The sequence below is a fragment of the Ahaetulla prasina genome, chromosome 1, assembly GCF_028640845.1.
Source record: "Ahaetulla prasina isolate Xishuangbanna chromosome 1, ASM2864084v1, whole genome shotgun sequence".
NCBI classification, from domain to species: Eukaryota; Metazoa; Chordata; class Lepidosauria; order Squamata; family Colubridae; genus Ahaetulla; species Ahaetulla prasina.
In genome coordinates, this window is record NC_080539.1 from 366,764,765 (window position 1) to 366,788,655 (window position 23,891).

General features: G+C 45.7%; 1 protein-coding gene across 2 annotated transcripts; it reads right to left on the minus strand.

Annotated features, from left to right (window-relative positions):
* Positions 1-861: 861 nt before the first annotated feature.
* NDUFS7 (NADH:ubiquinone oxidoreductase core subunit S7) lies at positions 862-21,966 on the minus strand. 2 transcript variants are annotated; one of them, XM_058163510.1, is made up of 8 exons: positions 21,777-21,966; positions 13,995-14,031; positions 12,940-13,117; positions 11,543-11,683; positions 9,137-9,316; positions 6,932-6,978; positions 3,968-4,056; positions 862-1,083 (listed from the first exon to the last, which is right to left on the minus strand). In XM_058163510.1, exons 1-8 carry the CDS (start codon positions 21,790-21,792, stop codon positions 986-988), a joined length of 786 nt encoding a protein of 261 aa, XP_058019493.1. In that variant the 5' UTR covers positions 21,793-21,966; the 3' UTR covers positions 862-985. The 2 variants fall into 2 exon arrangements, with proteins under 2 accessions (XP_058019493.1, XP_058019492.1); XM_058163509.1 differs by having other exon boundaries at positions 11,543-11,660; positions 13,049-13,117; positions 21,777-21,895.
* Positions 21,967-23,891: the final 1,925 nt, after the last annotated feature.

The following is a 23,891-nucleotide window of genomic DNA, read 5'->3' on the forward strand; positions in this document are numbered from 1 at the left end:
AAAAGCATTTTTTCTATAACCTTTTCAGCCGAAGAAGTTGTAAAAAAATACTTTTAAAAGCCTCTGACGATCAGACAACTTAGCCGGGATTGTCAGAACCTTTTAAAAGCATTTTTTCTACAACCTTTTCGGCTGAAGAGGTAGAAAAAATGCTTTTAAAAGAAAAAAAAAAGTTGGCCACGCCCACCGTCACATTACCCCGCCCAAGCCACGCCCACAGAACCAGTAGTAACAAATCTTACATTTCACCACTGGTTGAGCCTAATCATCTGTCTGTGTGTCACAGAATCAAACTTTTCCTTAAAAATCAGATTTTAGTTCTCGTGATTCTGAATAGAATGAAAGGTGGCTGGTGATGAGAAAAAGCCACGTGGATTATGGGCTTTGATTTTACCGGATCCAATCTGGGTGGGTCACCGGGATCCTGAGATTCTGTCTTCCGTGGAGCCCATCCCCTCTAGCAGAGAGTATGCTTTGGGCCAAAGGTCTCCAACCTTGGCAACTTTAAGACTTGTGGACTTCAACTCCCAGAATGCCTCAGCCAGCTTAGCTGGCTGAGGAATTCTGGGAGTTGAAGTCCACAAGTCTTAAAGTTGCCAAAGTTGGAGACCTCTGCTTTGGGTGTGTGTGGTATTTTTATGGTGTCGTGTGTGGCTTTTTAGATGTTGATTGGGGTGTTGTTGATGCTTAATAGCACACACTCTGCTAGAGACACAACGGTGCTTTTTCAGGAGGCAACTGGACTTTCTTGTTTTTTTTCCTCTGAAGATGTTTTGTTTCTCATCCAAGAAGCTTCTTCAGCTCTGACTGGTCAGAGCTGAATGGAAGGATTTGTATTCCTTGCAGAAAGCTCCTAACCCCTTTTTCTCCAGATACAATAATTATAAGTTTATTGACAAAGTTTATACACAGTAGTTTAACGTATGTGCGCTACAGCTACTGTTAGGGCGGCCATTTTCAACATGGCAGCTTGCAAACAAGCCCGTTATTTCCGATACCAGATCTGCATCGCTTTCGCTCGTTTAATCTTCCTCTGGAGCTGCAGGATTCCGTACAGGAGGGCCTCAGCCGTAGGAGGGCAGCCTGCAAGAGGCAAAAAACACTGACCTCAGAAATTCAGATCTTAAAAATTAGCAAGGGGATCTCCTTTTATTTTTTATTTATTTATTTCGATTTTTATACCGCCCTTCTCCTGAAGGACTCAGGGCGGTGTACAGCCAAGTAAAATTCAATATATAAACATTAAGAGAAAATTAAAAAGCATATTATAATGTGGCCCAAATTTTAAAACAAATTTAAATCTTAAAATATAAATAACCCCAATAAAATTTCAGTCCAGTCCCGCTTGAATAAATAGGTGCGTTTTCAGCTCACGGCGAAAGGTCCGAAGATCAGGCACTTGACGTAAGCCAGGGAGAAGTTCATTCCAAAGCGTAGGAGCTCCAACAGAGAAGGCCCTTCCCCTGGGGGCTGCCAACCGACATTGCTTGGCGGACGGCACCCTGAGAAGGCCCTCTCTGTGGGAGCGTACGGGTCGGTGGGAGGCATAAGGTAACAACAGGCGGTCCCGTAAGTACCCGGGTCCTAAGCCATGGAGCGCTTTAAAGGTGGTAACCAAAATCTTGAAGCGCACCCGAAAGACCACAGGAAGCCAGTGCAAACTGCGCAGGATTGGTGTTTAGCCTGCTCTTCATCATAAATTGCTCAGAGACGTAGAAAAGCCTCTAGGGTTGGGAATTGTGTGGACTGACAACGATTTCCAATAAAGGAGAATACAGTGTTGGTAGTTCAGGGTTGAAATGGGAGGGGGGGATGTCCTTGTTGCTCTCTTGAGCTTCATGGTTTTCCTTGCAGACGTTTCATGACCAAACTAGGCAACACAGTCAGTGCTATTCAGGGAGTGCTCTGACAAACCTCACTCCTTTCTCCTAGGCACTGATGGTGTTGCCTAGTTTGGTCATGAAATGTCTGCAAGAAAACCACCAAGCTCAGAGAGCGTCAAGGGCCCCTCATCACATTTGTTTAGCGACATTTCAAAGTTACAACAGCACTGAAAAAAGGGATTTGTAACCAGTCCTCGCAGTTACGACTGTCATAACATCTCCATAGTTACATGATCAAAATTTGGGTGACTGGCAACTGGCATGTTATTATGGGGTATTTAGCAATAGCAATAGCACTTATATACCACTTTCCAGCCCTCTCTAAGCGGTGTTACAGAGTCAGCATATTGCCCCCAACAATCTGGGTCAGTGGTACAATGTAAAATCTGTTACTACCGGTTCTGTGGGCGTGGCTTGGTGGAGCAGTAATGTGACTGGGTGGGCGTGGCCAACTTTTTTTTTAAACTTTTAAAAGCATTTTTTCTATAACCTGTTTGGCCGAAGAGGTTGTAAAAAATGCTTTTAAAAGGCTCTGACAATCCCAGCTGAGCTGCATGATCATCAGAGGCTTTTTTTTTACTTTTAAAAGCATTTTTTCAGCTCAAGAAAAATGCTTTTAAAAGTAAAAAAAAACAACCCTGATGATTGCATGGCTCAGCTGGGCATGGGGGCAGGCAGGGATTGTTACCAGTTCTCTGAACCACCCGCCGCCATCACTACCGGATCGGACAATCTGGTCCAAACCGGATGATCCGGTCTGAACCAGGAGCATTTCACCTCTGATCTGGGTCCTCATTTTACTGACCTCAGAAGGAGGGAAGGCTGAGTCAACCTTGAGCCTGGTGGGATTCGATCTGCCAAATTGCAGGCAGCCGACAGTCAGCAGAAATAGCCTGCAGTACTGCACTCTAACCACTGCGCCAGCACAGCTCTTATTCACATAATCATCCTTTGTGACCTTCCTTCGAAGTCAATGGGGGAAGCCGGGTTTGCTTAATAACAACATGATTCACTTATCAACTGCAGTGATTCGCTTAACAACCATGGCAGAAAAAGGCTGTAAAATCAGGCATGATAACAACCGCTTTGCTTAGCAAGGGAAATTCTGATCCCAATTCACATAAATCAAGGACTACCCGTATAAAGAAGCCCTTCATTGTAGGTCTGCAATATAAGCAGTCCTTGACTTATGATCAAAATTGAGACCAGAACTTCTGTTGCTAAGCAAGATGGCTGTTAAGTGAGCGGCATCTGATCTGATTTTACAATCTTTTTTGTCATAGTTGTTAAACAGATCATTGCAGTTGTTAAGTGGATCCTGCGGTCATCAAGAGAATCTGGCTGGGAGTTGAAGTCCAAGCATCTTAAAAGTTGCCAGGGTTGAGAAACAGTGATCCATAACTAAGCTGAAAAGAGTCACATGCTCTACAGTAGTGGCCAAAATTGTGGAAACCTTTTGGGAAAAGGGTATTTTCTAAAACTAGCTAATACTTTTTTTTTGGGGGGGGGGGAGTAGTACCATAAAATTATATATGTAATGCAATAACTTTTATGAAGGATTTGCTATTAGAATAGCAGTTACAGTATAAAGAAGAAATGTAGAAAAAACAAGATATACAAAAATGATCACCGTGTCAGTTAATGCTTAGCTGGGTAACATTTAGCATGATTTCCGGCCTTACAACGTCTTCCCATGGAGTGAACCAAGTCTTTTAGTTCTGCAGCTGTTATCATGCGAAACCAAGATTGAATGATGGCTTCTATTAACTGGGCTTTATTGCTGGGTCGCTTCTGATTAACAAGTTTCTTTAGTTGGCTCCATAGATTTTCAATTGGGTGAAGGTCTGGGCTATTCCCAGGCCATTCCAGCAGTGGATATACTCAAAAATACACTTTTCCCAAAAGGTTGCACAATTTTGGCCACTAGTGTATATTATTGCTTCCACCGTTCTTTCTGGAATTTCTTTGCCCAGTATTGAAGTGAGGTCTGGATTCTTTTATCTGGACCCAAACGAACTTCCCTTCTGGGCATGCAGTTTGGGAAAGACAATCTAGGAAGAGACCTCTTGATGCCTTTTCTTTACCTGGCACATAGATGTCCACGGGCACGATCCGATCACAGCCCCTCACCACGGAATATGAGTAGTGATAGTAACCTCCACCATTGGCACAACTGAAGAAAATAAGACAGTGTGTTGGGATCATTTGAAAAGCAAGCCTTTGTAATAGTTGGAGGCCTCTTTCCTTCTGGACGACAGGCCATTTTTGACTTGTCGGCCCTGGGAGAGCCCAGCTGCACGGAACAGGAAGGAATTCTGGGAGCTGAAGTCCACACATTTTATAGTCCCCAAGACTAAGCCAATTGGGAGTTGCGAAGTGACAGATAGACCATCAGGAATCACCATTATGTCATCCGAAAGGCTGGGGGCCTTTTCGTTTTTAAAATTACAGAATAACAGAGTTGTTGGAAGGGACCTCGGAGGTTTTCTAGTCCAACGTCCTGCTTAAGCAGGAGCCCCTATATGATTACAGACAAATGGCTGTCCAATCCCTTCTTAAAAACCTCCAGTTTTTAACTTCTGGAGGCAAGCCATTCCACTGATTAATAGTTCTCACTGACAGGAAATTTCTCCTTAATTCTAGGTTGGATCTCTCTTTGATAATTTTCCACTCCTTACTTCTCTCAGGTGCTTTGGAGCAAGGGGTCTCCAGCCTTGGCAACTTTTAACAACTGGGAGTTGTGGACTTCAACTCCCAGAAGCAAAGCTGGCTGAGGGATTCTGGGAGCTGAAGTCTACAAGTCTTAAAGTTGCCAAGACTGATGACGGCTGCTTTGGAGAATAGCTTGACTCCCTCTTTGTGGCAGCCCCTCAAATACTGGAAGAAAGCTATCATATCATCCCTAGTCCTCCTTTTTATTAAACTAGACATACCGAGTTCCTGCAACTGTTCTTCATATGTTTTAGCCTCCTGTCCCCTCATCTTCTTCGTTGCTCTTCTCTGCACGTTTTCTAGAGTCTCCACATCTTTTTTGTATCATGGTGGCCATAACAGGACACGATATTCCAAGTGTGGTCTTACTAGTTCAGAGGTCAGCAACCTGCGGCTCTGGAGCCGCATGTGGCTCTTTCACCCCTCTGCTGTGGCTCCCTGTCACTCAAAATACGTGTCACAACCGCCAATGTGCGACACTTGCCAGCACGTGATTTATTGAGCTTTTCAACCCCCAGTAGGCCAACCATGGATAAATCCAAGAAAAGAAAAGTTTCAGAAGAAAACAGAACGTTTAATTCAATTACATATCCTAGTTTTGTGGCCGCTCAAGAAATAGTCAGGCACGGGAAGGGTTTTGTGGCTCCCAGTGTTTTTTGTCTGTGGGAAATGGGCCCAAATGGCTCTTTGAGTATTTAAGGTTGCAGACCCTTGTACTAGTTATTAGAGTAAAGTTAATTTACCATTTTTGAGGACGAGAGCCATAAGAAATGCACATTTTATATTTGATGTCAATCGGCAAGTAAAGCCAATCACTAACTTAAATTCATCGCAGGGGGTGGGTGGGATTTTGGGGACCCAAAAAAACACTACCGAACAATGGTACGGCTGAACAGCCTGGTTTGTCTGTTTCTGCTGCCATCGATGGAGCTGTCTCCATCGAGGGAGATGTTTCCTGAAAAGCCAGGGATGCGGACATTAAATAATTCCACTAGGACTGTCTTGAAAGCAGTTAATGGAAGTGCAAGGGTGCCACCAAGGGAGGGCCCACAGTGAAACACTGTTCGCATGACACGTCACATGAATCAAGATTGAAGGGTCTACTTTTAACTCTAAGTAGGGGTGGGCTTCAAAAATTTTAGCAAGGGTTTCTCTGCCTGGTTGCTGGGTGGGCGTGGCCATGGTGGGCATGGCCTAGTCAGCCTCCTGCACAATGGTGGGCGGGGGGCTTTTTGCCCTCCCCGGGCTCTGGAGGCCTTTCTTGAGCCTCCGGGAGGGCGAAAATGGCCTCCCCAGGCTCCAGAGGCCCTCTGGAGGCCTTCTTGAACTTCCGGTAGGCCCATTTTTCGCCCTCCCCGAGCCTCTGCACCTGCCCTACACCAGGGGTCAGCAACCCGGGGCTCTGGAGCTGCATGTGGTTCTTCCATCCCTCTGCTGTGGCTCCCTGTTGCCGGCCGGCACTACAATTTTGAGAGGAGCTTCCGGTCGGGGGATTGGGGGTGAAAGCAAGGCTTGCCAGGAGACGACTCTATGGTGAGGGGCAGGATTTCCGGTCAGCTCCACAATTGATAGGGCTTTCAGTTAGGATTGGTAGAGGAAAAAGAACACCGTGCTAGGAGGAGACTCTATGATGGGGGAACCGGACTTCCGGTCGGCTCCAGAATTGAACGGGTGGTCTCCAGTTAGAACCTTTGTGGCTCTTTTGAGTGTTTACGGTTGTCGACTTCTGCCCTGCACGTACCTGCGTCCAAAATGGGCCGCGTGGGGGCTCCTGGGAGGGGCAGGCGAGGCCAGCCAGGAGTGGGATTTGGGGGTTCTCCAAACTGCACAGAATCTTAGCTAGAGGTTCTCCCGCGAACCCCCAGCAGCTCACCTGACCCTAAGTAACGCCTGATTTAAAATAACATATACAGACACATGGATTTGGAATAAGCCAGCCTTCTCAGCTGTGGGACGAATTCCAAGAAAATTGACCTTGTCTACACCCTCAAGTTTCCTTTTCATTCAACCCTCTAAATCTCGCTGCAGTAGCATAGACACCCCCCCGCCTCCCCCATCCCAACTGCCATTCTTAGCCTCTAATTCTAGCGGGCCGCCAGCCTCAGAACAGTCTCCTTTGCAATGGCTGGGAAGATTTGTAATCGTGTTATTCCCAAATGCCCCAAAATTCTCATTTTTGGTACCGAAAAGCTGAAACATCTGTGGGAAATAATGACCCGGTCAGTTGTGTGTTGCATAATTGCAGCTGCAGTGCCAAGAAAAAAATATATATATGAGAGAACGATAAAGGGATGGAGCCAGTCCTGATGATAATGAAATACTGGGTGAGAACTTACCTCCCCATGGACACCACGTAACGTGGCTCGGGCATCTGATCATAAACCTGCCAAGAAAGAAATGTGAAGGTTTGCACTTGATTTGACAAGCAGAACATGCCTGCCTTAGACTACCGAGCGCTGGGACTCTAATAAGGCTGAAAAGTTTGCAGAATTCACCAAAAGCAGGTCTTGTACCTGGCTTAGAATGCAGCAGGTGTCAACATTACGAGCCGCTATCCGATTCTCCCTCTCAAAGGATCATAGGGAAAATTTATTCCAGATTTTTTCTCTCTGCAACCTCAAGAAATATCTGCCCGATTCTGAACTCTTTTTTTTTTATTTTGCTGGTTTTTCCCCCCTCCATGGCAAGTTTGATCCCACTGTGTTCAGATTTGTGGCAGCCTTCAGGCAGAAGGGCAGAAAAACCAAGCAGACGGAAAGAGAATAGAATAACAGAGTTGGAAGGAACCTTAGAGATCTTCTGGTCCAACCCCGTTTAGGCAGGAAATCCTACACCATTTTAGACAAATGGGTGTCCAAGATCTTCTTAAAAACTTCCAGTGTTGGAGCATTCACAACTTCTGGAGGCTGGAAGTTGTTCCACTGGTTAAATGTTCTAACTGTCAGGAAATTTCTCCTTAGTTCTAAGTTGTTTCTCTCCTTGATTAGTTTCCACCCATTGCTTCTTGTTCTACCCTCAGGTGCTTTGGAGAATAGCTTGACTCCCTCTTCTTTGTGGCAACCCCTGAGATATTGGAACACTGCTATCGTGTCTCTCTTAGTCCTTCTTTTCAGTAAACTAGACATACCCAGTTCCGGCAACCGTTCTTCATATGTTTTAGCCTCCAGTCCCCTAATCATCTTTGTTGCTCTTCTCTGCCCTCTTTCTAAAGTCTCAACATCTTTTTTACATCGTGGCAACCAAAACTGGATGCAATATTCCAAGTGTGGCCTTACCAAGGCATTATAAAGTGGTACTAACACTTCACGTGATCTTGATTCTATCCTTCTGTTGATGCAGCCCAGAACTGTGTTGGCTTTTTTGGCAGCTGCTGCACACTGCTGGCTCATATTTAAGTGCTTGTCCACTAGGACTCCAAGATCCCTCTCACAGTTACTACTATTGAGCAAGGTACCACATATACTGTACGTGTCCATTTTATTTCTCTACCAAGAGGCCTGAGCCTATTTGCCTAATTCCTTTTGGATATTCCACTGGTTTGGGAAGAATAAAAATGTAACGGAGGATCAGAAGCGGAGGTCCAAATAAATGAAACCTGATTCAGCTGGGCTTTGGTTAGGCCCGAGCCAAGAGATGAGACAGTGAGATCGAATCTAATCCTTTACACGTAGGCCTCGAATTTATGACCATAATCGGGACCAGAATTTCTTTTGTTAAGCTGGATGGTTGTTAAATGAGTCACATCTGATTTTATGACCTTCCTTGCCATGGTTGTTAAACAAATCGCCTCAGTTGTTAAAAGCGAATCCAGTTTCCCTAATTGACTTGGCTTGTTCAGGGGTCTGCAAACTTGGCTCTTTTAAGACTTGTGGACTTCAACTCCCAGAGTCCCTCAGCCAGCTGGCTGAGGAACTCTGGGAGTTGAAGTCCACAAGTCTTAAAAGAGTCAAGTTTGCAGACCCCTGGGTTTGTTGGAAGCCAGCTGGGGAGACCGCAAACGGTGATCACATGACCCCAGAATGGCACAGTTGTGGTAAATATATACAGGGAGTCCTCGACTTACGGCCATGATTGAGCCCAACATTTCTTTTGCTCCGTGAAACATTTATTGAGTGAGTTTTGCCCCATTTTACGACCTTTCTTGCCACAGTCATTAAGTGAACCCCTGCCATTGTTGCTAGTAAAGTGGTGTTAAATGAATCTGGTTTCCCCGTTGACTTTGCTTGTCTCAAGGTCGCAAAAGAGGACCACGTGATTCCGGCACACGGCAACCGTCATAAATATGAGTCGGTCGCCAAACATCTGAATTTTGATGCCGTGACCATGGCAATCATCTTAAGTGTGAAAAAGGGCCATCAGTCACTTTTCCCCCCCCAGTACCGTTGTAACTTCGAATGGTCACTAAAGGAACTGTTGTAAGTCGAGGACTACCTGTACGGCTGCTCCCTGTTAGTTCTACGAACCTCGGCGGTTGGTGTGAGGACACAAGAGGTCACTCAAGTCCTTCCCTGAAGGGCTGAGTAAAGGCCAAATAGTCATACCTTCCGGAGGGCAGGGGCCATCTTGTTGGTCAAAGTGCCGGCCACAATCATGACGTCGGCTTGCCGGGGACTGGCCCGGAAAACCACCCCGAAGCGGTCCATGTCGTAGCGGGGGGAGGCCATGTGCATCATCTCGACGGCGCAACATGCCAAGCCGAAGGTCATCGGCCACAAGGAACTCTGAAGGAAGAGAAGGGGAAGGAGGTGAACGTACAACTGTTGTGACTCGTCCTCCCTCCTCTCCTCAGCCGGACCCCTCCCGTCTCCAACCAGGCCTTTTATCAGACTCCGAGTCTGATAATGAAGATGAACGGCCTGTCATGCCTCCAGCCCCCGGCCCTCGCCCCATGCCCAGAGAGGATTCAAGGAGTGGAAGGACAAGCCCGATAAATCTCACTCATACAGCGTGTGTTCCTTTGGCTCAGCCATCAGAGCAGGAAAACAGCCAGGTATTGGAATTGCTCGGGCCTACTCCCTCTGACCCCTCCCTTTCCCAGACGCTGACAGCAGATCCAGCAGAAGAGAATTCAAAGTGGGAGGATCCTCGCTTCCGGAGATCTGAGAGGCGACGCCAGCAGAAGGAAAGGAGGGGCAGGCCTGGATAAATGCTTAGTCATGGAGCCACACCCCACAGCCTATATAAAGGACCTGCTTTTGGCATTCCAACCTTGAGTCAAGGAAAGTCTTATCGAGTTTGCTGATACCGGACCCTATCACTGAAGTCACAACTTGGACTCCTGCCTGCCCTGATAAACCTCGGAGGAACTTGGCAAGCTGCAGAGGCTTCGTTGCCAAATTGGTTACGGACTTCCTTGACTCGTTCGTCAGAGTGGGGGGTGGGACACGACAACAACATTGATGTCCCCCTGCATCCCTCTTAGGCCAAACAGCCCTGACCACAATTGCAGGCTAACATTGGGTTTCCCCTCATTGTTTTATCCTATCAGGTTACTTGAGAGGGACCTTCTCACCCCACTGGGATTGGCCCATCCAATCCGTGCCTGCATGCCATGGGTCCCGTCAGACCAATTATTCCAGCTGGGAGGATCCAGGAGCAAAGCCTTCTCTCCTGCCCTCTGGAACATCTTGCCCCCCACCCCCCATGTGAGGTTGGACCCAACCCTCCCACTCTCTCGTAAAGGCCCAAAGACCTGGCTCTGCCAGTTGGCTTGGGACCCCAGTGGGAGATCAGCGCAATGGTGGTGGTTGATTCAGTGGTGGGTTTCAAATGGTTTTTTACTACCGGTTCTAAGGGTGTGGCTTGGTGAGCATGGCAGGGGAAGGATACTGTAAAATCTCCATTCCCTCCCCAATGCAGGGGAAGGATACTGCAAAATCCCCATTTCCTCCGTATCAGCTGGGACTTGGGAGGCAGAGAATAGATGGGGGCGGGGCCAGTCAGAATTTTTATTACCGGTTCTCCGAACTACTCAAAATTTCCGCTACCGGTTCTCCAGAACTGGTCAGAACCTGCTGAAACCCACCTCTGCTATAGAAAGAGGAAGAGACTAAAGTTGGATTGTAGTTGTTCCTCTAATTCAGCAGCCCCCAAACTTTCGGGCACCAGGGACTACTGGTTCCTTGGAGAGAGGGTTTTTTTGTGGACCGGCGTGGTTTCGCATGCTGCCTGGATCCCATGGATGGGGCTTTGCTCATTTGCGCAGCCTGGTTTCTGACATGCCACGGACCTGTGCCTGTCCATGGACCAGGGGGTTAGGGACCCCCACTCTAATTCATTAAAAAGCAGGACGCAGGGCTGCCATCGAGAATACCAAGTGCAACCGATATCGAATGAATTTTAAACACAGAGATGCTTCCTGTGAAAACCTTTTGTTGTGTCTTGCCCACCCTCAGAGCAGCCGGGGCCTTCTTACCTGCTCCCGCACACTGAGGAATGTATGCCTCCCGGTCCCAGTCCTGGCTCCATGCCCACACAAACTGCAGAAGGAGAATCTCCCTGCCCCAGCCCTGACTCCATGCCCAGGCAAACGGAGCAGCTAGACCCCTCCCCCTCCTCCACAGCAGGTGAGCCTGAGGAGGGTTTACTCCCAAGAACAGCTGATTGGTGTGACCCTCGCATCAGAAGATTGGAGAGACGGAGGCTACAGAGGGAAGGGAGGGGCAGGCCTTAATGAGTGCTGAGTCATGGAGCCACACCCCATGGCCTATATAAAGGAGCTACTTTCTGGCAGTCTCTGAGTCAGGCAAAAAGTCTAAACTTATCTTGCTGAAGTCACTTACTGGTCTCCTGCCTGCTCTGAGGACTTTGCTAGGACTTTGGGCAGAGCTGCAGAGGCAAGCCTGATTCGGATTTCCCGGACCCAGCCGTCAGCGGAGGAGTGGGACACGACACCTTTTTCGAACAGGAACAAAACAAACGCCACCTGGTCAGACGCTCCTACTTACTCGACGGATCCAATTGACCAAATCATCCAACTTGGTGACGACATATTCTCCTCGACTGCTGGGAAGCAGCGGCTTCTTCTGAACAATGGCACTGCTCTTCTCCTGAACCTGGACGGAACTGCATCGACAAAAGATACGGCTCTGAAATACAGCACACCTTCCCTGACAAACATCCAATCTTGGAACTCTCAAAAGCTACTTTGGGTCCTCTGCCCAAAGACCCAAAACTCAACATCCTGCCTCTGCCACTGTGTTCGGATCTAGGCTCCCTTAAAAAAGCAGGAAGCAGAGTCTTGGTCCTGGCAAAACCTCTTTTATTTACACGACTGTGGATTCCTTTCATTCACAGTCAGCAAGGCCTGTCCAGACAGGTTTTTCCAAGGAATATTTATCAACACAGACCTTATCTCGCTTGGAAGGCTGCCAGGTAACTAATTTCCATACGTTAAGTACAAGGCAAAACTTGGCACAGAGTCTCTCAGAATCACGGAATGAACAGATTGTTTCCTGCAAAAGCCCATGCCCCATTCGCTCCTCTTTTGTTTCCAATGGGAGGGGCCAATCACCTCCAAGGTATGGCTTTACTCCCAAGTCGACCCTGCTTTCTGAGTTGTCCTTGTCTTCTGGCAGCTCTGTGCATGCGCATAGTGGGAACGGGCTCCAGCTATTCCTCTGCCTCACTGCTGTCTAGCTCCCTCTCTGCCTCTGACGCAGAGCCCTCGTCCGAACTTTTCCCAGCCCCCAGGACTGGCCCATATTTTTCCCCAACCTCCTCGCTGTCCAACTCTGCTGCCCGCCAGCGGGCCACAACACACTGAATGAAGCATCTGAAAAAAATGGATGATCAGGGGATCATGTTTGCAGACAGAATATTTGTAACCTCAAGGTTGAGCTGTCGGGTCGTCGGTGGGCTGGGGTTTCTGCAGATGTCTCATTACCCAACTAGGGAACATCATCAGTGCTAGTAGGGAGTGGGATCCATCTCATCAGAGACTAAGCAAAAATTAAATAAGCTTGTGCATACATTTTTGTGTGCTGTGATGTTGGCTAAGCATCCCTACTGAGGGAATTGCCATATACAGGGAGGCCATTCCCATCCTGCTTGGTGATGGGCCCCCCTTCTTTAGAACAGCTTCTCCTGCATGTAAGGGTTGGCCTTTTCTCTAAGCGAAGTCTTCTGACTGGATCAGTATAAGAACTGGAGTCAGTAACTCAATTTTTTTTTTCTGTTAACAACCCTATAATCTCTTGCAATGGGTGGAGTCGGGGCGACTGAACGGAGCTTCAGCGTTTACTGGTCAGATGCCCTCCCTGACACCTATGTGGCGTTCACAGCAGACAATTATTCGTTGCTCCCAGAGAGAGAAATATCTGCCGCTATCTAGGATTGAACTCACAGCCTCTTGATTGTGAGATGAGATCTTTCCCTCTAGGCCACCGTGCTGCTCGGGAGTAAATAAATCAATAAAAGAGGTAATTATCAGGTATGCCACGAGCAGAGAATACCTGTCAGTACTCTCAGCTGAAGATGTCTGATGCAGCAAGCGGGAGGAACTGGTGGAACCCACAAGGGGCCTGTTGAAAGAACAGCCAATGGTTAGAGAGTCTTAAAAAGTCGGATCGCACAACCACCCTACAGAGTAGGAATTGAATGAATTGAAATGCTCTTCAAGGGCAGCCCCATGCAGAGCGCATTGTAGGAGGCCTCGACAGATTCCAAAAGCGTTAAGTGATTGTGAGCAAAGTCTCCCAGGCCACAAATGGGCACTGTTGTGCCTCGCCCGCCCTCCTCTCCTCAGCCGGGCCCCTCCCATTTCCTGCTATCTGAGCTAGAGACTGATAGTGAAGAAGAATGGCCTGGCATGCCTCCAGCCCCCAGCCCTGGCACCATGCCCGGACAGACTGAGCAAACAAACCTCCCTCCTACAGCGTGTGAGCACGAAGCCAGCCACGAGCTGGAATTGCCGGCAGCTGAGGACGATAAGACACAGTGGACGGATCCCCGCTTCCGGAGAATGGAGAGGCGACGTCAGCAAAAGGAAGGGAGGGGCAGGCCTGGATAAGTGCTGAGTCATGGAGCCACACCCCATGGCCTATATAAAGGATCTGCTTTTTGGCATTCCTTGAGTCAAGCAAAGTCTCATCTGGTTTGCTGAAGTCACACCTTGGACTCCTGCCTGCCCTGAGAACTCTGACAGGAATTTGGCAAAGCTGCAGAGGCTTCGTGGCCACGCTTGATACAGACTTCCCAGACCCGGCCATCAGAGGAGGAGTGGGACACGACAGGCACACACACACACACACCCAAAGATGTGCAAAGGTGCAAAATCAGATTCACCACTAACTTAAGGCAATTGGAAAACACCTTAAAAAAAAGTTTCTACAGGACTTCCAACGTCCTTCATACATCAATTCAGTTTTGGGGAAAAGGTTCTTTGCAGAGTTGACTTACCTCAGAAGGAACAAGCCACGCGGGACCATGCAAGAAACTGAAAAGAAATAAAAGGTTGACATGAAAAGAAGAAAATATGGGCTAGCTTAGGGGTCTCCAACCTTGGCAACTTTAAGCCTGGAAGACTTCGCTAGCTGTGAAATTCTGGGAGCTGAAGTCCTCCAGGCTTAAAGCTGCCAAGGTTGGAGACCCCTGAGCTAGAATAATAGGAGGCTAACATAACAAGGGATGCGGTGGCTCAGGGGCTAGGACGTTGAGCTTGTCGATCGAAAGGTCGGCAGCTGGGCGGTTCGAATCCCTAGTGCTGCCGTGTAACGGGGTGAACTCCCGTTCCTTGTCCCAGCTTCTGCCAACCTAGCAGTTTCGAAAGCACATAAAAATGCAAGTAGGAAAAATAGGGAGCATCTTTGGTGGGAAGGTAACAGTGTTCCGTGCGCCTTTGGCGTTGAGTCATGCCGGCCACATGACCACGGAGACGTCTTCGGACAGCGCTGGCTCTTCGGCTTTGAAACGGAGATGAGCACCGCCTCTAGAGTCGGCAACGACTAGCACGTATGTGCGAGGGGAACCTTTACCTTTACTTTAACATAACACATCGTTGGCAACAAGGCTTTTATCCAGAGAGAAAGGATTACCCGAACGGCCAATGCTATGAGCTCCTCCCACTATTGACCCAGCCAATGGCATTTTTATTAGTAGACTTTTTATTAGTAGACTTTAGGAAAAACCCTTCCATACTTCCACCTCTCACAATACTTGACAACACAGTATCAACAGTAGAAACCTTCAAATTTCTGGGTTCTATCATATCGCAAGATCTCAAATGGACAGCTAACATCAAAAACATCATTAAAAAAGGACAACAAAGAATGTTCTTTCTGCGCCAACTCAGTAAGCTCAAACTGCCCAAGGAGCTGCTGATCCAATTCTACAGAGGAATTATTGAGTCTGTCATTTGCACCTCTATAACTGTCTGGTTCGGTTCTGCAACCCAACAAGAAAAACACAGACTTCAGAGGATAATTAGAACTGCAGAAAAAATAATTGCTACCAACCTGCCTTCCATTGAGGACCTGTATACTGCACGAATCAAGAAGAGGGCCGTGAAAATATTTGCAGATCCCTCGCATCCTGGACATAAACTGTTTCAACTCCTACCCTCAAAACGACGCTATAGAGCACTGCACACCAGAACAACTAGACACAAGAACAGTTTTTTCCCGAAGGCCATCACACTGCTAAACAAATAATTCCCTCAACACTGTCAGACTATTTACTGAATCTGCACTACTATTAATCGTTTCATAGTTCCCATCACCAATCTCTTTCCACTTATGACTGTATGACTATAACTTGTTGCTGGCAATCCTTATGATTTATATTGCTATATTGATCATCAATTGTGTTGTAAATGTTGTACCTTGATGAACGTATCTTTTCTTTTATGTACACTGAGAGCATATGCACCAAGACAAATTCCTTGTGTGTCCAATCACACTTGGCCAATAAAAATTCTATTCTATTCTATTCTATTCCCTCCTCCTCAATCTGAGTGACAGGAAAGGCTCGCGGAGAACTCCAGCGGAGGCCATAGAGCCATTTCCAACCTTTTGTCTTGACTTTTGTATGGAATTCAACCAGCGTGGAGCAAGTAGCAAATCTGGATGAGGAACTCTGGGAGTTGAAGTCCACGCCACTCAAAGCAGCTGAGATTGAGAAACACAGCACTAGAAGGTCCGTGCAAATAGAATAGAATGGAATAGAATAGAATAGAATAGAATAGAATTTTTTTATTGGCCAAGTGTGATTGGACACACAAGGAATTTGTCTTGGTGCATATGCTCTCAGTGTACATAAAAGAAAAGATACGTTCATCAAGGTACAACATTTACAACACAATTGATGGTCAATATATCAATATAAATCATAAGGATTGCCAAATCACGACTCATTGCTGCCATCCAGCGGTCACCAGGATTTTGCAGCCCAGAGCCTATCAAAAGATGGAGGTTTTTAAGAAGAGAGTGGACAGACAGCCATTTGTCTGAAATGGTATAGGGCCATGATGGCGAAACTATGGCACAAGTGCCACAGGTGGCAGGTGAAGCCATATCGGTGAGCTCAGCCAGCTGATTTTCAGGCCTTCTGGGCCCACCAGTCTTCAAACGGGCCATTTCTGGCCTTCGGAGGGCCTCCGGAGGGGTGGGGAAGGCAGTTTTATTTATTTATTTATTTATTATTTAAATTTGTATACCGCCCTTCTCCCGAAGGACTCAGGGCGGTTCACAGCCAAGTAAAAATACACAATACACTATAAATACAATTAAAATACAATTAAAAAACTTATTAAATTGGCCACAATTAAAATTTGGAGATAAAACCCATTAAAAACCCATAACTTAAAAAACTAACCCAGTCCAGCGCAGATAAATAAGTAAGTTTTAAGCTCGCGGCGAAAGGTTCGGAGGTCCGGAAGTTGACAAGTCCTGGGGGGAGTTCGTTCCAGAGGGCGGGAGCCCCCACAGAGAAGGCCCTTCCCCTGGGTGTCGCCAGACGACACTGCCTGGCCGATGGCACCCTGAGGAGTCCCTCTCTGTGAGAGCGCACGGGTCAGTGAGAGGTATTCGGTAGCAGCAGGCGGTCCCGTAAGTAACCCGGCCCTTCCCCAGGTTCCTAGAAAGGCTCTGGAGCCTGGGGAGAGTGAAAAACGTGTTTACTGGGCCCACGGTGCAAAAAGCAGGGGGACCGCAGGAGGGGGTCGTGGGCACATGCATGGGAGGGCGGGGTGCATAGAATTATGGGTGTGGGCATGCGTACGCATGACCTCCCCCCCGCACTTGGCATGCAATGGCAAAAAGGTTAGCCATCACCAGTATAGGATTTCTTGCTTGAACAGGGGGTTGGACTAGAAGACCTCCAAGGTCCCTTCCGACTCTTATTCTAGAAATCTATAAATTGAGGACCAAGTGGAACATTCCTGGAGGATAGATTGATTTTTCAAAATTTAGGAACCGATCGTTAATGTAGCAATCTTCCTAGCTTCTCAAAGGATTCCACATCCTATCAGCAGTCACGTTTGCCTGATAGCCTGGCTTTGAAACTAGCTAACCAGATTTCAATCGAGTGTGTTGCAAGAATCCAGCAAGATGGTTGCAGTGTGGCCACGCGATCGCCACCTGTGACCTTTGCAGCCAGCTCTCTGACAAGCGATGTGGACGGCTGGATTCACTTAAACAACCACACAACTGACTTAACGATTTGCTTAGCGACCATAACAACAACAACAAAAGATTGTAAAATTGGATGCAGTTCGTTTAACAACTGAAATGCTGGTCCTAATTATAGTCATAAGTCAAGGACTGCCTGTATCTCCCTGCACCTTTCTTATGACTGGTTTTTAGAATAATAGGAAACAATCCAGAGTGGAAAAGCTGATTTAAAGCAACAACAATAACAAGATATTGGCCAAATCTTTTATATTTAAGACTGCAAAGTTTTTGCTGAAAAGGACTTTACTTTTGCTTAAGGATTTCTCTCTCCTAAAAGATTCTGGCCCAACCATCAACAGGAGATACTTCTTAAATTTACCTCCATTTTCCGTTTGCTAAATAAGGAGCTTTCTTGCAATTTTCCCAAGCTACGGGACGTATTCATTTTCTCCATCTTCCTCTTTTTTTCAACTTCCAACACATTAATAGGGATTTTAATACTGTTTAAATCAGCGGTTCCTAATCCCCAGGCCGCGGCCCACTAATCAAAAAAGGACAACAAAGAATGTTCTTTCTGCGCCAACTCAGAAAGCACAAACTGCCCAAGGAGCTGCTGATCCAGTTTTACAGAGGAATTATTGTCATCTGCACCTCTATAACTGTCTGGTTTGGTTCTGCAACCCAACAAGACAGACACCGACTTCAGAGGATAATTAGAACTGCAGAAAAAACAATGGCTAGCAACCTGCCTTCCATTGAGGACCTGTATACTGCACGAATCAAAAAGAGGGCTGTGAAAATATTTACAGACTCCTGGCATCCTGGACACAAACTGTTTCAACTTCTACCCTCAAAACGACACTATAGAGCACTGCACACCAGAACAACTAGACACAAGAACAGTTTTTTCCCGAAAGCCATCACTCTGCTAAACAAATAATTCCCTCAACACTGTCAGACTATTTACTGAATCTGCACTACTATTAATCGTTTCATAGTTCCCATCACCAATCTCTTTCCACTTATGACTGTATGACTATAACTTGTTGCTGGCAATCCTTATGATTTATATTGATATATTGACCATCAATTGTGTTGTAAATGTTGTACCTTGATGAACGTATCTTTTCTTTTATGTACACTGAGAGCATATGCACCAAGACAAATTCCTTGTGTGTCCAATCACACTTGGCCAATAAAAGAATTCTATTCTATTCTATTCTATTATTCTATTCTATTCTATTCTATTCTATTCTATTCTATTCTATTCTATTCTATTCTATTCTATCCTATCCTATCCTATCCTAAACGTTTGTGGGATTTTTTGTCAATGGAAACCTCAAGTGTCCTCTAGCTAGAAAAGAAAAGAGAGAGCGAGAGCAAAACAAGAATGGTGGACATACTAATGTCCTTATGTTCATGTCCCCCATTAAGTTTGCCAATAAAGGTCCTTCAACTGCAAAAGGAAAGTTGGCATGACAGTTGTTTGTTGCCAAACTGGTTGTGTGCTTGCGTATCTAGCCTTATTTTCTCTGTTCAAGGAAGAAGCTATCTCCTGTTCAGGTTCAAGCTCAGGTTACAGCTTGGTCAAGATTATTAGATAGGTCCCTCCCTTCTAATTGGTTCTTTCCAACCATTCACAATGTTTGGAGACAAATATTTTTGAAGGTTCCTATTACACTGAACTAGGAAGTCTAATTTTTCCCCCCAGTGGCAGCTTCAACGCTCCTGCCCTGTCAGCCATAACAAGTAGACCAGGCAGGAAACACAACCAGACACAGATAGTCCTTGACTTACAACCATTTGTTTAGTGATCGTTTGAAGTTTTTCCAACAACACTGAAAAAAGTGACTTGTGGCTGTTTTTCAGACTTACGACTGTTGCTGCAGCCGCATCCTCATGGTCAAGTAATCAAAATTAGGGCCCTTGGCAACCGACTCATATTTGATGACTACTGTAGTGTCCTGGGGTCATGTGATCACCATGTGTAACCTTCACAGCCATCTTCCAACAAGCAAAGTCAATGGGGGAAGCCAGGTTCGCTTAATGACGACATGAGTCACTTAGGTACTGCAGTCATTCTCTTAACAGTGGTGGCAAAAATGTCATAAAATGGGGGCAAAAGTCCCTTAACAAATCCCTGGCTTAGCAATTGGGATATGGGGCTTAATTGTGGTTGCTAAATCAAGGATGACTTGTAAACGAATTCTACTTTAATCTATCAAATCTATAAAAATTTGATTAAATAAAATAAATAAATAAATATGTAGAGAAAAGTAAAGTCCTACACTTAGGTAAGAAAAACCAAAAGCACACATATAAACTGGGTGAAACCAGGCTTAATAGCAGTGACTGTGAGAGAGATCTTGGAGTCTTAGTGGACAACCAGCTAAATATGAGCCAGCAGTGTGCAGTGGCAGCCAAAAAAGCCAACGCAATCCTAAATTGCATTAACAAAGGGATACAATTAAGATCAAGTGAGGTACTAATACCACTCTATAAAGCCTTAGTAAGACCACACCTAGAGTCCTGCATCCAGTTTTGGTCACCACACTATAAAAAAGATGTTGAGACTCTAGAAACAGTGCAGAACCAGGATGATTAGGGGACTGGAGACTAAAACAGTCTCTGAGATGATTAGATAGTGTCATTGATGCAATGAACGTGAATTTGGGAAAGCTACGTGAGACAGTGGAGGACAGGGGTGCTGGTGTGCTATGGGTCCATGGGGCTGAGAAAAGTCAGACATGACTTAGTGACTGAACAACTATAGCTTTTAGTTGTCACCTGTTTCAACTCCTACCCTCAAAACGAGGCTATAGAGCACTGCACACCAGAACAACTAGACACAAGAACAGTTTTTCCCGAACACCATCACTCTGCTAAACAAATAATTCCCTCAACACTGTCAAACTATTTACTAAGTCTGCACCACTATTAATCTTGTCATCGTTCCTATCACCCATCTCCTCCCACTTATGACTATAACCTTGTTGCTAGTAGCCTTACGATTTATATTGACTGCTTCCTAATATGATTTGAATGTTTATTTGTACCCTATGACTATCATCAAGTGTTGTACCTTATGATTCTTGACGAATGCATCTTCTCTTTTTATGTACACTGAGAGCATATGCACCAAAGACAAATTCCTTGTGTGTCCAATCACACCTGGCCAATAAAGAATTCTATTCTATCCTATTCACTGTGGGCAAAAGTGGGAACAGGGAATAAGAGGAGCACTGCCTTGAATTCCTGAATGGAAGAGAGGATATTAATTGAAGCCAACATGAATAAAACAGCCGGAAACCAAAATCTATTAACCTGCTGTCCAGTCTAAGATGAGATTTGAGGATGATTCAAGGAGGGATGTGTAGATGTAGGGAGCTCCTAAACTTTGGGGGAACTTTTTTGGGGGGGTGGATGGGAGGTGGTCAGGGATGTTTTAGAGCAGGGGTCTCCAACCTGGCTACTGCTACCGCTTGCCTCCCACCGACCTGTGCGTTCTCATAGGAATGGCCTCCTCAGGGTGCCGTCAGCCAAACAATGTCGGCTGGCGACCCCCAGGGGGAGAGCCTTTTCTGTGGGGGCACCCACCCTCTGGAACGAGTTTCCACCAGGACTTCCTGACAACTTCCTGACCTCCGGACCTTCCACCGCGAGCTGAAGACATATTTATTCTTCTGCGCAGGACTGGCATAAAATTATTATTATTGTTAATTTTAATGGGGTATTTTTATGATTGTAATGTATTTCAATTATTTTAATTATGGGCCAAATTGAATAAGCTTTTTAACATTGGTTTTAACTGTATTGTATTTATTTATTGTTGTTTTTACCTGGCTGTAAACCGCTCTGAGTCCTTCGGGAGAAGGGCGGTATAGAAATTAAATCATCATCATCATTATTATTATTGTTGTTGTTGTTGTTGTTGTTGTTGTTGTTGTTGTTGTTGTTGTTATTAGAAGCCTGGCGGACTTCAACTCCCAGAATTGAAGTTGAAGTCCGCCAGGCTTAAAGTTGCCAAGGTTGGAGACCTCTGTTTTAGGCCACTGTTTCTCAACCTTGGTTTATCCCAAAGGTGCTTTTTCTTTTAAGAGGCAAAGAAAGATGAGGAAAAACAAGAAAGCTCAGTTGCCTCTTGAAGAAAAGAAAAAAAAAAGCAACCTTTGGGATAAACCATGACTGAGAATCTCCATAGATAGCCAAACCTTGGGGTTACTTGGAAGATGCGTGGACTTCAACTCCCAGAATTCCCCAGCCAGCTTTGCTGGCTGAGGAATTCTGGGAATTGAAGTCCAAATGCTTTGCAAGGAGCCATTGGTTTTTTAAGAGCATCCCTGCCCTGAACAGGCTTGGACTGGATTAGAGGACCTTTAAGTGCCCGCCAACTTGCCCATTCTCGGGTTGGGAATATGGGGTGGGTGGAAAAAATAAAACCCTGCGCCTCCCCTCCAAAGCTTCTCCCAATATCCGACACCCCCCCCCCCAACCCGGCTAGTTCCTGCCGTCCTTGAGACCTGCCTCCCCCCTCCTCAGCACACAAGCAGCCCCCAATCCGGCTCACACTCACCGGGCAGCGCAGCCATCGCCGCGTCTCCCTCCCCTCCCCCGCAGCCCTTCAAGGCACCCTTGCTAGCTGCGCTCAAGGACGGGCGGTGCACCTTCTCCGCCGCTCCGGGTTGGAACCGGAGCCGCCTTGCCTCGCGTTCCGGCAAGAGCGCCAGCGTCGGTGCTGCCCCCTGGCGGCTGCTGGCAGAAGAGAACACCGCGTGCGTCTAATGCTCTTTCTTTTCATCCGCCTCTTTTAATTAAGTTTTTTTAATTTCTTCCTTTCTTCCTGTTCATTCGTTTTTTCCCCCCTTTCCTTGATCCGCGCTTCTTTTGCCACCTCTTTTTTTTCCCTTTCGAATTCTTTCCTCTTGTTTCCTCCTTCCTATCTGTCTTTGGGTTTCCCCATTTGGCCTCGCTTGCTTCTCTCTTTGATTTAATTTTCCCTTCCATTTTTTTCCCTTAGAACTTAGACTTGTAATAACTTTATTGTTGCTTTCAATGTACACTAATCGGCATGCATTGAAATGAAATTTCGTTGCATATAGCTCTCAAAGCGTCTCCACCTCCAATATCCACTACATAAACATGACAAGATAAATAAATACAAAATTATGCATATACCCACAGATATTGTATGACACAGAGAAACTGCACAGTCTAGTTCAGATGTATATATGTGGAGTGGAATGGAATGGAATGGAATTTTATTGAATAGAATAGAATAGAATAGAATAGAATAGAATAGAATAGAATAGAATAGAATAGAATAGAATAGAATAGAATAGAATTTTTATTGGACAAGTTGAAAAAAGTAAGGTTCTACATTTCGGCCAAAAAAACAAAATGTACAGGTAACGGATATGTGGTACCTTGCTCAATAGTAGTAACTATGAGAGGGATCTTGGAGTCCTAGTGGACAACCATTTAAATGTGAGCCAGTCGTGTGCAGCAGCTGCCAAAAAAGTCAACACAGTTCTGGGCTGCATAAACAGAGGGATAGAACCAAGATCACGTGAAGTGTTAATACCACTCTATAATGCCTTGGTAAGGCCACATTTGGAATATTGCATTCAGTTTTGGTCGCCACGATGTAAAAAAAGATGTTGAGACTCTAGAAAGAGTGCAGAGAAGAGCAACAAAGATGATTAGGGGACTGGAGGCTAAAACATATGAAGAACGGTTGCAGGAACTGGGTATGTCTAGTTTAATGAAAAGAAGGACTTGGGGAGACATGATAGCAGTGTTCCAATATCTCAGGGGCTGCCACAAAGAAGAGGGAGTCAAGCTATTCTTCAAAGCACCTGAGGGTAGAACAATAGAATAGAATAGAATAGAATTTTTTATTGGCCAAGTGTGATTGGACACACAAGGAATTTGTCTTGGTGCATGTGCTCTCAGTGTACATAAAAGAAAAGATACGTTCAAGGTACAACATTTACAACACAATTGATGATCAATATATCAATATAAATCATAAGGATTGCCAGCAACAAGTTATAGTCATACAGTCATAAGTGGAAAGAGATTGGTGATGGGAACTATGAAACGATTAATAGTAGTGCAGATTCAGTAAATAGTCTGACAGTGTTGAGGGAATTATTTGTTTAGCAGAGTGATGGCCTTCGGGGAAAAACTGTTCTTGTGTCTAGTTGTTCTGTTGTGCAGTGCTCTATAGCGTCGTTTTGAGGGTAGGAGTTGAAACAGTTTATGTCCTGGATGTGAGGGATCTGCAAATATTTTCACGGCCCTCTTCTTGATTTGTACAGTATACAGGTCCTCAATGGAAGGCAAGTTGGTAGCAATTATTTTTTCTGCAGTTCTAATTATCCTCTGAAGTCTGTGTTTTTCTTGTTGGGTTGCAGAACCGAACCAGACAGTTATAGAGGTGCAAATGACAGACTCAATAATTCCTCTGTAGAATTGGATCAGCAGCTCCTTGGGCAGTTTGAGCTTACTGAGTTGGCGCAGAAAGAACATTCTTTGTTGTCCTTTTTTAATGATGTTTTTGATGTTAGCTGTCCATTTGAGATCTTGCGATATGATAGAACCCAGAAACAAGAAGCAATGGGTGGAAACTAATCAAGGAGAAAAGCAATCTAGAACTAAGGAGAAATTTCCTGACAGTTAGAACAAT